This window comes from Athene cunicularia, assembly GCF_003259725.1.
Source record: "Athene cunicularia isolate RWA chromosome 3 unlocalized genomic scaffold, athCun1 chr3_part1, whole genome shotgun sequence".
NCBI lineage: Eukaryota > Metazoa > Chordata > Aves > Strigiformes > Strigidae > Athene > Athene cunicularia.
Window position 1 is genome coordinate 73,833,632 of NW_020799097.1, and position 13,510 is coordinate 73,847,141.

Consider the following 13,510-nt stretch of genomic DNA (forward strand, 5'->3'; position numbering starts at 1 on the left):
TCTTTCTTTCTTTCTTTCTTTCTTTCTTTCTTTCTTTCTTTCTTTCTTTCTTTCTTTCTTTCTTTCTTTCTTTCTTTCTTTCTTTCTTTCTTTCTTTCTTTCTTTCTTTCTTTCTTTCTTTCTTTCTTTCTTTCTTTCTTTCTTTCTTTCTTTCTTTCTTTCTTTCTTTCTTTCTTTCTTTCTTTCTTTCTTTCTTTCTTTCTTTCTTTCTTTCTTTCTTTCTTTCTTTCTTTCTTTCTTTCTTTCTTTCTTTCTTTCTTTCTTTCTTTCTTTCTTTCTTTCTTTCTTTCTTTCTTTCTTTCTTTCTTTCTTTCTTTCTTTCTTTCTTTCTTTCTTTCTTTCTTTCTTTCTTTCTTTCTTTCTTTCTTTCTTTCTTTCTTTCTTTCTTTCTTTCTTTCTTTCTTTCTTTCTTTCTTTCTTTCTTTCTTTCTTTCTTTCTTTCTTTCTTTCTTTCTTTCTTTCTTTCTTTCTTTCTTTCTTTCTTTCTTTCTTTCTTTCTTTCTTTCTTTCTTTCTTTCTTTCTTTCTTTCTTTCTTTCTTTCTTTCTTTCTCTCTTTCTCTCTCTCTCTCTCTCTTTCTCTCTTTCTTCTCTTTCTTCTCTTTCTCTCTTTCCCTTTTATTCTCCTTCTCTGTCCTTCTCACTTTTTTGTTTTCTCATATTAAAAAGTGTAAGACAAATTTACAAATCAACTTGTAATATTTTAGATGGCACGTGGTGGCACAGTTCTAAATTGAGATTTTTCCTTCTGATCTTACCATCCCCAAATAGATCTCCTACTCACTTTGCATTTGTTTGTTTAAACTGTGTCTCTTGGTATTGTAGCAGCTCAGGACAACTTTCCATGTACTGCCATTCAGTTCCCACAAGAGTTAACTCCCAGGCTTTCAGCTAGATGACTTGCTGGTTACTGAGTGATGCCATTTGAAGCACAGCCTCAAATGATGAGCCTGGGGCACTTTATTTGGCATGCCTCAGATATCTGGAGTGATGGGAGGACTGCACATTTCTTTTTGAGGCAGTCATGGTCAGAGTCACTATTTGCTCCCTCTCTTACCAAAGGCAAATGGTTGGAGAAGGTAACCTTCAGCTTCTTCAAGGAGGTTCTTCAGCAACTCCAATGAAATCTGAACAGACCATGGATGTATCTGGATCAAGAGGATTCTTTCCATTCTCATCTCTGAATGCTCTCATGTGGGAATGACCTTAGTAAGTCCAAAACTTTTTCCTCTTTGTTTTACCCTCCAGAGAGAACTACTCCATTTATGTAGAGATACAAATCAAGAACTTTGTTGAGTCTCTTCTTATTTTGAGTCTTTTTTTTTTTCATACTTGAGTCTTGGAATTCTTTTTTTCCTTTCCTATTTGTTTTAACTCTTGAAGTAGATAGCTTCTCCTCTCCTTTTCTTCAGTGAAACTTTACTACACTTCCAACAGCACATTGTTTGAGCACTTTCCCTCTGTAGTTTCTGCAGAACACTGCTTTTGGGAGGCTTGCACTCATTCTGGTCACTGCATTTACTTGCTGCATTTACATTTACTTCTCTACCACATTTCCAGCTGCATTGTTTGTTCCCTCCAACTGAATCTCAAGATGGTGGCATGGTCAACATGCAGGTGGGATCATCATTAACATTTTTGTGCAGGTTGAAATGACATCAAGCCCTGAGGTTTCCCAGGTTGTTTACTGAATGCTTTTTTAGAATGTGATATCCTGTTTTAAGAAGTTGTTTTGAACCCAGGAAACCCAGGGCTCATGAGAGAAAATCTATGACTGGGGTGAATGGTTCTGTTTAAATAATTATTGCAAAAGTTGCCCCAGTAGAAGTTCTTTATCTTGCATTTGATGTTCTTAACTGCTTGAGGATACGGGTGAATTCTCATTAGGACATGCTAATGAACAAGTCTGCTTATATGGATGAACCAAGTCAGCTGGGCAAGCTTATTGTCAACAGTTAGTCCCTGTTAAACATCAGTAAATCAGCAAGAGTCCTGAATGTGACTCTGTATCATCACAGGGGCAGCTGGGAAGTTAACAGGGAAGGGGGCATGAAATATCTGTATGAAAACCAGCTGAAGCAAATGCTGCTGATTCTCTGTTATGAGATAAAAGGAGACATGCAAAAGGACAACTTGTTCCATAACACAGCAAAACAACCGTTAAACCAGTATAATAATGCCAGGGAACCTGAATAACTACTTCTCCTTGTGATGGGTCGGATTTGTAATGTTTGCCAGATATCTGCAGTTGTGCTAAGTATTCAGAGTCTGAAAACATGGTTAAATTATGTTATGCTATGATAAATGACACTTAAAGCTGGTAAAAAATGACTGTCTCAAAACAGTGGCATTTCACCTTCCTTCCACCTCTGTACTTGGAGGGAATACAATTCTGAGTAACTACATATTATTTTTATTTACTTAATTAAAGCCCTTCCTGGAAAAGTGACGTTGCTATCAATTTTTTGTAAAACAAACAAACAAACAAACAACTTGTGAGCTAAATTCACTTGAGATACATATGTTTGACTTAAAATTTATGTCATTAGCTTCAACAATAGCAGAGCTGAATAGACCTGTCTGGGAACAATCTAGGGCTCTAACAAGAACCACCAACGCTACCTATGACCACTATATCATGAAACTGCAATGTGATGGAGACCTTGCTTGTTCAAGAGCAATTTGAGAGTATCTCTTTAGCTCTGGTTTAGCACTATATGCTGAACCCCATAGAGAAGAAAGCTCAGGATTTATGCTAGCATAATGGGCTTAACCACATTGCCAAGAGTAGTTCCAGCTGGGTTTCAGCTAGCATCAGTATATCAAAGCTGGTTTTCCTTTTGCTAAGGCTTTTGGATATGACCAGAAATTAAGGGTCCACAAAACAGAAAGAAAAGGGGGAGGGGAGGAGCGCACAATGCTCACAGTATATTTTTATACATATTTACAGAAGGAAGAGCTGTGCTATCCAAACTTGAGCTTTCCCCATGGATGAGCCAAACATAACGTTTCATCCCAGCGAAGGCACAGAGAACATCTCAATGCACAGAAACATTTCTACACAGGAAAGAGTCTGGGAGATATTGACCCCACTTTGGGTAATTATGATCATCTCCTTCCTGGGTTTTTGTGAAAATGGAATTGTCCTCTGGTGCCTCTGCTTCCAGATCAAAAGAAACCCATTCACTGCGTACATCACACACCTGTCCATTGCTGATATCTCCTTACTGCTTTGTACATTTATTCTGTCGATTGAGTACATTGCTGGTTTTGGATTCGCATATGGTTTTTACTATTACATAACCACCACACTATCTATTGTCTTCCTTCTTGGATATAATACTGGTCTCTATCTCCTGACAGCCATCAGTATTGAGAGGTGTCTGTCTATTGTTTACCCCATCTGGTACCGATGCCACCGGTCACAGCACCAATCGGCAATTGTGTGTGCAATTCTGTGGACTCTGTCTTTTCTGATGACAGTAGCCGAATACTTAACATGCAAAGATGATTCAACAAAGGAACAATTCGACGATGGCAACCATTGCCAAGCACTGCTCATCTTCACATGGATCCTGACTTTCATGATCTTCATTCCTCTAATGATTCTGTCCAGCCTGATCTTGGTTATCAGGATTCATCGTAACTCCCTGAGACCTCATTCGTCAAAGCTCTACATCATCATTGTGGCCACAGTCATTGTCTTCCTCATCTTTGCCATGCCTATGAGGCTGTTGTACCTTCTGAATTACCACCACTGGTCGTCTTTGCTCAGCCAGCAGAACCATGTCACCATTGTTCTCTCCACCGTTAACAGTAGCATCAACCCCCTTGTTTACTTTTTTGTAGGAAGCAGCAAGAAGAAGAGGTTCAAGGAGAGCCTCAAAGTTGTTCTTAGTAGAGCACTCGCTGATGGGCTGCGGCCAAGAAGCCAGGAGGTTGGCATGAGTTTGGATATAGCTGAAACAATTTTCTAAAGCTTAGGGGTGGAAAATCTAGGGGCAAATAATTGGACTTGGAAGGTTTAATAAACCACTGCAAAACTAAAAGTACTTTTCTCCATAGAATGTAAAAAGCAGTGGTGAACTGGTACTGTTATCTTTGGTGGTTGAGCAATGGAAAAATATGGACTAGAATAAAGATAACTTTTATTTGTATTTTCTTAATTATTCAAACACATGCTACATCCTGATGTGACTATGTCAGTCAAAGATACCACAGTGGAAAAGAGACAGGCCAACAGAGAATTTTAAAAAAGGACACAGAAATATGTTATAAATAGTGTGACATTTATACAAGCGCTGAGCACCCATAAATGCTATTGAAGTCATCAGGGCCTATGTGTATTAGCATTTTTAAAAGTCAAACCCACTAAATGCAGGATTCACGTTACACACTGGGATTTAGTTTCAACTGTTTCCAGCTTGTTTAAGTGCGCAAAAGAGCCACTCCCTGGGGGAAACAGAGGAAGAAACCCACGTATGAGAGTAAGTCCCCATACATACCCAAAACCATACGGTATAGCTTTGGTCTAGCTAGACATTTAAGTGTATATTAAATGGTCAAGTCCCTCTGTGGTTAAGGGGCTGCTTCAGGGTCTGTTTTTAAGGTGTATGTTGCATAATTTCCAGTGACATCAACATTTCTCTGTGTTCTGTGGTAATTTGGTATCTGACATACAGGAGTAGCAGCCAACATAGGGATGCTGTCAACTCACAGATGGCTTTTTCCCTAATTGTGAATGGTGGGGTTGGCTTATCCCCAAAATGTCAGTGTTCCTCTAGGTTTAGTTATTCAAGGAGCCTATAAGAAATTCAGTCCCAATACTTGCTGTTCCAGCCACTTACTTAGTATTTAGCTGTTCTCTGGAGAGTATATATTCCCCATGTGGTCTCTTTGTTTTATAACAATCGGTTTTGGATACAGAAAAAAAGAAAGGTGCCTCAAACAATGCACGACCAGAACTACACCCCAGTCACACCATTCCAGCTGTCTGTCAGGGTGCCAGGGCTGGTATTTTGTGGAGTTTAAATCCCAAGGCCACTTGCTCAACTATAGCCAAGCTGCAGAGGGCAGAGGAAGACAACAGCAAGAAGGGAATGGAGCTAAGCCAGGTTTATCACAGAAACAGAATATGAGAGGGCTGGGCAGTCAGAGAGCTGTGGCACTTTCAAAGAGATGTCTGGTAGATGCATTTGCTTGTGGCCTCCACGGAGCTCCAAATTCAGCAGGAACTGAGGCCTCCTGCCACAGGCAGAAGCAGCATCGTCAGCTTCCCGCCAAGTTTCCATTGGCACACTTAATAGCTAATTGGGGAAAGAAAAATACAACCTACCCCTCCTTTGCTGAAAGATTGCCAGTCTTGGAACAAGGAAGATGGTAGGTTAAGACCAAGGATTGGATGAGAATTCACATAGAGAAGAGATCTCAGAAGGATAAATATTCCTTCTAGGCACGTGTCCCTTTCTACTTACATTAAAGTCTTGCAGTGTGTCACTGCCGAAAAGACTTAGGAAGAGTTTACCCCTATATATTCCTAATTCCCTCACTCCAAAGAAACCTTTATCTATGACAGCCCCTCTACTTGTCCCACCGTTTGTCTTTGAAACTCTAGTCCCAGGCTATTCACCTCTATTAATTCAGGTGGTAAAGGGGTACAGTCTGCTTCTCCCTTAGGGCAATGATCTGCGGTACTGCTGGACTGACAAATCAGCGGAGCAGCTGCCCATTGCCAATGCTGAATGCAGGACATGGCAAGCAGGTCTGTAGACACCCAGGGAGGGTCAGGGGGAATGTGTGTGTGATGTCCACATACATGTGGCATGTGTGTGCATGCACCTGCTGGGGGCCTGTCAGGGAATTTGTCAACACTGATAAATGCCATGAACTTGAATACTAGGGTAGATCTAGCCCATAAAACCCCCCAGATTCTTCTCTAAAGCCATTCCCTACCCTTACCTCAAGACCCTTTACAATAACCACATGGAGAACCAGACAGAGGGGCAAAGTTGCAGTTACGTGTAACCACACATGTAACCCAATTCTCTCAAAGTGATTCAGGTGAGACAAGGCATATTATTTACAGTGCTTAAACATACCCAGATTATTATGATAGGTTTTGTGTTAAGGGTCACTATGTATGCAGTCAGGGCAGTAGGTCTGAAGAGGCAGTAATGGATGCTTGTGAGCTGAACAGGTGCTCTAGGACTTCTAGCTTCATACTCCTTTTCACCTGTGTCTGGCCATGCCCTCAAATGTTTCAGAATTTGGTCAACTGCCCACATATTAGTTCACAGAGCAGACAAAATTAACATTCAGCATGAGATGAACATCCAGAAGGATGAATAAGAATGAACAGCTAGCAGCTGAAAAATGATTAATGTTTCCCAGTCCACAGATAAAAATACCTTAGAGATGTTCTTTCTTCTTTATCACAGCACCTGATGACTCTGTGCAGACAGGCTGCAGTACAAGGGGAACTAATAAGCACATTATTCCATCATTTAAAAAAACCCAAAAAACTGGGAAAATGTGACACGTCATTTGTTACACAACAAGAATGTGATTCTCCACCAGCTTGCATTTTTAAAAATGATTTGAATCTGTGAGAGAGAGGGGAATAGCTCCTGAAAGATTGTCTTGTGGGTAAAGTACTAGCCATGGAATTTAGAGATGTGGGTTCCATTTTGATGCAGTCTTGGCATCTAATTTTTCTGTACCTCCATTTTAGGCCTATAAAATGAGGATTACATTATTTTGTTTCCAGTGTTGTGCTTTCATATTTACAATATAGACACTTCAGAACTGCAGCTATCTCTTGGTTATCTCTTGTAATGTCCAGGGCAATAAGGACTCAATTTTGCTGTGCAGTCAAGACAAGGAATTATCCAGGGAAGAAACAGTGCTTACTTTATTAAAATTCTCTTTACCACACTTTTGTTCTACTTGATACTAATGAATGTTGTGTGATATAAAAGTGTGGTCAGAAATGCAGAGAGGGAAGTCACTTCCTTCAGCAGTGCACAGGTTTTTTTCTGTCATTACTACCCCCTGGGTGGACAGGATGACATGGGGCAGGTTGCTGTACAGGTTCAGGTCCAAAATGATGCGATGAATTTATGCAGCAGCTTTCCTCACAGACTTTGTCAATGATCCTTGTGACAGCAAGGGCAGAGGGGTGAGGAAGAACATACTGCCCATTTTTATTTCTAGCCTGGAGCTTAGCCTGGGAAATCCTCTGAGGGAGGCTGAAATACATCCCAGTTGTACTGGTTGCTGATGTAAAACAAACCCCCCTCTTGCTCCCTTTCCTAGCATGAGAAAAATTTACAAATGCTCAGCATTTCTTGGTATAATGCCTCAGGTCACATTCTGGGGGGAAGATAGGAGGGATGGTTCAATTGCAGGGTCCTCCAAAAAACTCTAGACAAATCTCCAGCAAGGTCCTAGGTAATTTAATCTTCTGGGAGCCTGTGATGCTTGGCTCTGTGTGCACCTGGGAGACACTCCTGCCCATGTCCTCCCACTCTGCCTGTTTCAGGGGGAGGGTGATCCACACACTGGGTTTTGTGAGCAGAGAGGGACAAGGGATTGCATATGACTCCTTGAGTTCCCTGCATCATGGATGCCTGATGAGATGGTGCCCAGAGAGACCATTAGAATCCTTAGCTGACTTTCATTCTCCATATTTTGTAATTCTTTCCCTGCACTGCTTTCTTGACCTACAAATACCCACAGCCCTTAGCCTGTTATGCTAGACCTGGACTCTGTACTCCGGTCCTGGCAGTGGGGTGTGCACCCCTTGGTACCCGCAGTGGGTATCAAAGTGAAACCTAGCTGTATGCTCACCTCTCCTTCCCCAGCACTGCCCGGTTTCCAGCAGCTGCCTGCGGCTTCACTTACTCCTTTAGTTCAGGCAAGTAGCATTCACGGTGTGCTGATGTTGCAGTGATGATACTGGTCGGCAGAGGGTATTCTCAGATGGTACCTAGGTCAAGGGAAAGAAGAAAATCGGTGTGAGCTCATGTGTAGCTGTCATAATACGCTGTCTGACATGTGAGTACTTTGCTGCTTCTCTTTCTAACTCCACGCAGAAATAATTTATTAAAATCCATTACTCAGGGCTTCTAGCTACCTCCATTTGGTTGCCTGGGCACTTATGTGATGTCCACATGGAATTAATTCCTTCCTTCCTTCCTTCCTTCCTTCCTTCCACTTGAGTCCTACAAGCCTAAAAGATTAAGCACCAGGATTCATATTCAAAGAAATGTATTGTAGGTGCAAAACTCTGAATTCACAGAAGAGGTACTGAGATGAAGTAGCTTGCATGAGTCTAGTACTTCTGCCTTACATATAATAATTCAATTTTTAATTATATGATTACAACCTATCTTCTTCCAAACTGGATTCTTGCCTCATTAAATACACAGACTGGATCTGCTGCTGGTTTAGTAAGTATTTCTAGAATCCTTGCTTCAGTTGTTTCAGAAATATGGAAGGCAGGAAAGGAGAGGGAATGGATATGGCAGTGTCCATGTGGCCCCAAATCCTATCTCCAGCAGTGGTCACAAGCAGATGCCTAGAGAGGAGAAGAAACGGGGCAAATATGTATCACACTTCCTTCTCATCCTTTCCAAGCCTTCAACAGTTATCAGCTCAGAAACGTCCTAGTCTAGAAATCTTTGTATTTGGCAATTTACAATGGATTTCTCTTCAAGAAATACATCTGCCCTCCACTGAAGGCCGTAGAAGTTTTTTATGTCTTCAACACTTGTTTCACAGCTTAATTAGATGTTTCCTGAAAAATATCCTCCTTTAGGTTGTTTTGAGCTGCCACTTCCTAGACCTTTTAATGCCCCTAGTTCTTGTACTGGAAAAAAAACATGAACAATCTGCTCCAACTAGTCTCTATGACAGTTGTGACTGAAAAGATTTCTATTGTACCTCCCAATAACTATTTCCCCTTCAACTTCTTACTTAAAAAAATAAAATAAGAAGCTCCTTTCTTGACATTGAGTGCAATTGTCCACAATTTTGTTACTCCTGCAAGAATCTAGACGTATTACTGTAGTTACTGAGCAGCAATGTTTTGATAGTGGCATTTTGAACCAGGTTCTATATGCTATGCAGCCAAGTCAGGGGATATTTTTCTCCTCACCAGCCCCTGCACCACCTGGTCCATGGAGAGTCACTGATTGTCTGAAACAGTTGCCTTGGCCCCATGCTCTGACAGGACAGTCATTCTACCATGGGGTAGCCCCTGCCTCGCATTATGGCCCTGTGCTCTGCCTTCACAGCATCTCAGATCTCTCTCAGCAACTTGGCTGGACAGACAGTGATACAGAAAACAGAAAAAATATATTTTTCTTATTCCAACTGGAATTTTAGTCCTTAGATTTGAAATCTAGACTAACATGTTAATTTGTTATAGTGATTTTTATCCTAAACTTTCTCCAATTTGCTGTAATTATTCCACCACTAAAACTGTCTACTAATCTTTCCTTGGTAGCTTGTATGTTATATTCCATGGTCACCCTGAAGGATTGTCCTCAAGGGTAAGAGAACTACATTCTTACTTGAATTCTATTTTTTTTTTTTTTTTTTTTTTAGAGCTTGACACAAAGTGTCTCTGGAATAGGCGTAACTACATTAAGTATTTATTTATCATGTTAAGAATTTACCTTATGACAAATATGGGCCTTGACAATTGGACATCATAGCAAATAGTCATTTTAATGATAAAAGGTAACATATTGTTGAGGTAAAGAATAAATTAAAATATTTATAGAAGCAAATATTTTTATGTATAGAGTCTACAAAGAGATGTAAAACTTTTAACAGCTATGTGCAGAAGATGGCATGAACACCCTGGTGTCACCGTTCTGTCTCAGAAGAAAAAAAAGCATTTGCTTAAATTCTTTGGAGGGTGTTTTATGTTCTATGTTGTCTTTGGTCTATCTGGATTTATTTTTTGACTCAGAGTGACATATGTTTCAGATACAACTTTTTAATATTATTTGTAGGAAAAAATGTTATTACAAGTGAAGATTTTCAGATTAACACATACTCTAAGCTCACTGAAGATACTTAATTACACACTACAGTAAAGTGTAATTATTTTGGTGAAAATGAATATATACAATCAGAAATTTTTGGTTTGGTTAATCTTCATAACTTTTTCCCTGGGCTTGGCCTGGAAGGGACCTGTCCCTAACCAGGTGACAGGCCGGGCCAGTCAGACCGGTGTCAGTACAATGAATGATGTCTCTATTGCTAACCTTGGCATGGCTGAGGTCTTCTGTAAAAATAGTTTTGTTCACTAACTATATTATTTATTATCAGCTCCCTTTTGGTTCATTTATCCATTAGCATGTATTTTTTTGAGCACAACACTGGCTTCTGTTTCTTAGCATTTCTTAGCCTTCAGCATTGAGAAACTTTTATCTGTACTTTTCCCCATCCAGATTTGATGTTACTTCTCAAAGCATCATTCAGCCACTGCATGTGCCATCCTGTGGGTTCTCCCCTTTTAATCACTATAGCAGAAGACTTTAAGCCTACAGCACAGCTACTTTAAGTGCTTGGGCAGTCACAGTGAAATATATGCCACGCATCTCTCACATTTCTATCCATCCTGTTTCCTACTCTGTACTCCACTCAGACTTCCCTCCAATTTGATCCTTAGCATAAGACTTGTAAAATTCCGCAGAGATCGGATGGCTCCTACCCTGTCTATTCAGAGTCACTGCATCCATTACCTTCTTCTCTTGGCGATGCTCATGAGATCATGTACCTCCTGTAGCATTAGGATAACAAAACACTGCCAAGAGGACTGAACAAGCTTTCAGTATCACTGCCCATCATCAAACAAAGCATCAGTCTCCTCATCATTGCTTTGTGTGGAGAGGCAAGAAGAAAATATGCAGAAAATCCCTCCAAGTAGTTTTACTGAAGGCTTCAAAGACAAATTAGTGCTAGCACATCAGAAAGCAGCAGCTCCTCCAACACCAGTTTCAGAGAGCACACTCTGAGGCTCAAGTGCACAGTAAAGGTGAAAGTTAAGGCAAATAACATACAGAGAAAACTATTTTCTCTCTTGTGTGGCACAAACCTGACATCCTATTTTGGTAGAGAACATACATGGTATTTCCTAATACTACTTTATTTCAGCTGCTAAGGAAATAACTGTCTAGAAATATCAGTATTTATCCCTAGTAAATTTTCCACCACAGTTTTCATTCACTTCAGTAAGGGTGAACAGAAAGGTTTTCTTCCCCATGCTAACATTTATCATATCGTTAAATTTCATGTCAGTACATGAGAAAATGCCAGAAAACTCAAGATAGTTGTCATTCCATGTCGATCTGATGCGTACTTCTTAGCACATTAACTACCATATTTACATGTTTTCTGTTCATTTAACTCAGGTTCTGACTGAAAAATGTTAAGGAAAATCTTTATTACTTCCACTGACTCAGGTAGAGATACTACGGATTCAAAACAGTGTAGTTTGGAGGTCTCTTTCTTGTCTTGTGATCTACATGTGCAATCTATTATTATAAACTAATGTGAATTTTTAATTGAATCATTTATACAATATTGTTATTTGGCATTAATCCTGTAATGGCTTAACTGGGCCTTCATATATACATTGCTATTGATATTTATTTTTCTCTACCCTATCTCCTTCAGCAACTTGTGGCTATAAAACATACAGGGAAATATGGTATCTACAATTAAAGAAACAGATTGTTACTTTTCTTCTAAATGACTTTATATGTAACCTTATTTCTTACTCTTCTACTTCAGGTATCTTAAAATATTTTACAGACATATGTAATGGAAATAAAATGCATATCTAGAACACATTTAATATAAGCCTAAACATATTTATGAATGTGGCTATGAAAACAAATGTATATATGTGGACAGAATATATAAATATATTCTAGCAAGACAGGGTGATAGAAGAATCATTGAATAAAGTATACCACATATTTTAGTCCTCCACAAATAGTGCATTATGCAAGAAATGTCTTGCATAGCTTCTTTCCCCTGAAAGGAATATGAAGAAGGAAAATGTAGGTTGAGCCTTGATGCTTTAAACAAAAACAGTTTGGTAATTTCTCTGCTGTGCATGGAGTTTGTTAGTTTTTAAGTGTGATGCCGAAGACAGCACTTTCATTTTAGTGTCCTTCAGTTACAAGGGGAAGAAGTCACACTACACAGAGCCAGGAAAAATGAAGCCAAACAGAAATTTACCAGCTACCTTGCGACAATCAAGATGGAACAGATGACAACTTACTGCCATACACAGTTCTAATGAAATAAGTGAAATAACTCCCAAATTAGAAAAAGAAAAGTTGCTTATTGTCTCAGAATAAAAACAGAACATGATGGAGCAGGAATTTTTCCAGATGTAAGAAGTTTCATTTATTCATTTCAGCACCACAAGAGATACCTGCAGGTTTTTGCCATGGCAAGTGGTCTTTACATATCATGTACTAGCTTGCACTTCTCACAGCAGAGGAACCACAACTATTTTCAGCTACTGTAGGTGAGGGAGCATGAGGTTATCTGTTCCCATTATCACATCCTTCTATGCTGAGCTGCAGCCTACATTGAGATAATTATGTTACAGATGAGGTCCCAGATGCAGGAAAGAGAAACACTTCATCTGCAGAAGTTAAAAAGTGATTGGAAGAATCAAGTTAATGGAGAGTAAAACATGACAGATTATAATATTTGGAAAGAGATGGTGATATTTCTGGAGTACATCATCAATGACAATAGATAATAGCCTGGGAGATTGCTGACAAATGTATGTCAGGAGGGGGACAGAGGGAACTGACAGAAAATAATTCTGAAAGAACAAACACATTTGGGGACATTTTCATTTCCAAAGCCTGCCTTGCAAGTTGGGACTGTGTTTGCTACCACCACACTTACATCTGCTTGTCTGACAAAATGCTCTCTGGGAACACAGCGAGGTCAGCAAGAGCAGGTTTGTCTTGCACACCTGTCTGGTATGAGCATAGGTCACAGAACCAAAAGATGGTGGCTAGCTCAAAGATGGCTGTCAACAAGAGACCACAGAGACAAAAGCTCCTGGGAGAAGAATAGATCAAAGTGTGAAGAGAGACACTGAAGTAAAAGCGCCCAGGACTGGGTAACAAGGTTTAAATCACTGAAGAGTCTTTCACTCTGTATTTACTACCTTGTTAAGGTGCTTTGAGGTTAAATCATTTGTGATAATTTTCTAGTAGGTGCTTCAAATGAAACAGAATTAGCAGAGAAATCAAATCATATTCCTCTAACATAAAAAACTTGTGCTAGTGAAATTTCCTTGACTACCGTTGGTTTACTCTGGTGGTTTTTATTTTACAGTTCTTGCTCTACTTGGTGCAAGTCCACCAAGTAACCTAGGCACTAGCTGGTGAATCCGATCCTTCATCACTATAAAATACTGAGTTCTGACCCAAGCATAAATAGCCAAGAGTCATATCCTTCAGA

At 39.7% G+C, this 13,510-nt stretch overlaps 1 protein-coding gene across 1 annotated transcript; it reads left to right on the forward strand.

Annotated features, from left to right (window-relative positions):
• Positions 1–2,985: 2,985 nt before the first annotated feature.
• Positions 2,986–3,996, forward strand: MAS1 (MAS1 proto-oncogene, G protein-coupled receptor). The gene has a single exon (XM_026845758.1). The coding sequence runs from the start codon at positions 2,986–2,988 to the stop codon at positions 3,973–3,975; it is 990 nt and encodes a 329-aa protein (XP_026701559.1). The 3' UTR covers positions 3,976–3,996.
• Positions 3,997–13,510: the final 9,514 nt, after the last annotated feature.

What these genes read in the sequence shown, in the direction of transcription:
- MAS1 (XM_026845758.1), top strand. Translation starts at nt 2,986, where the DNA reads ATGGATGAGCCAAACATAACGTTTCATCCCAGCGAAGGCACAGAGAAC.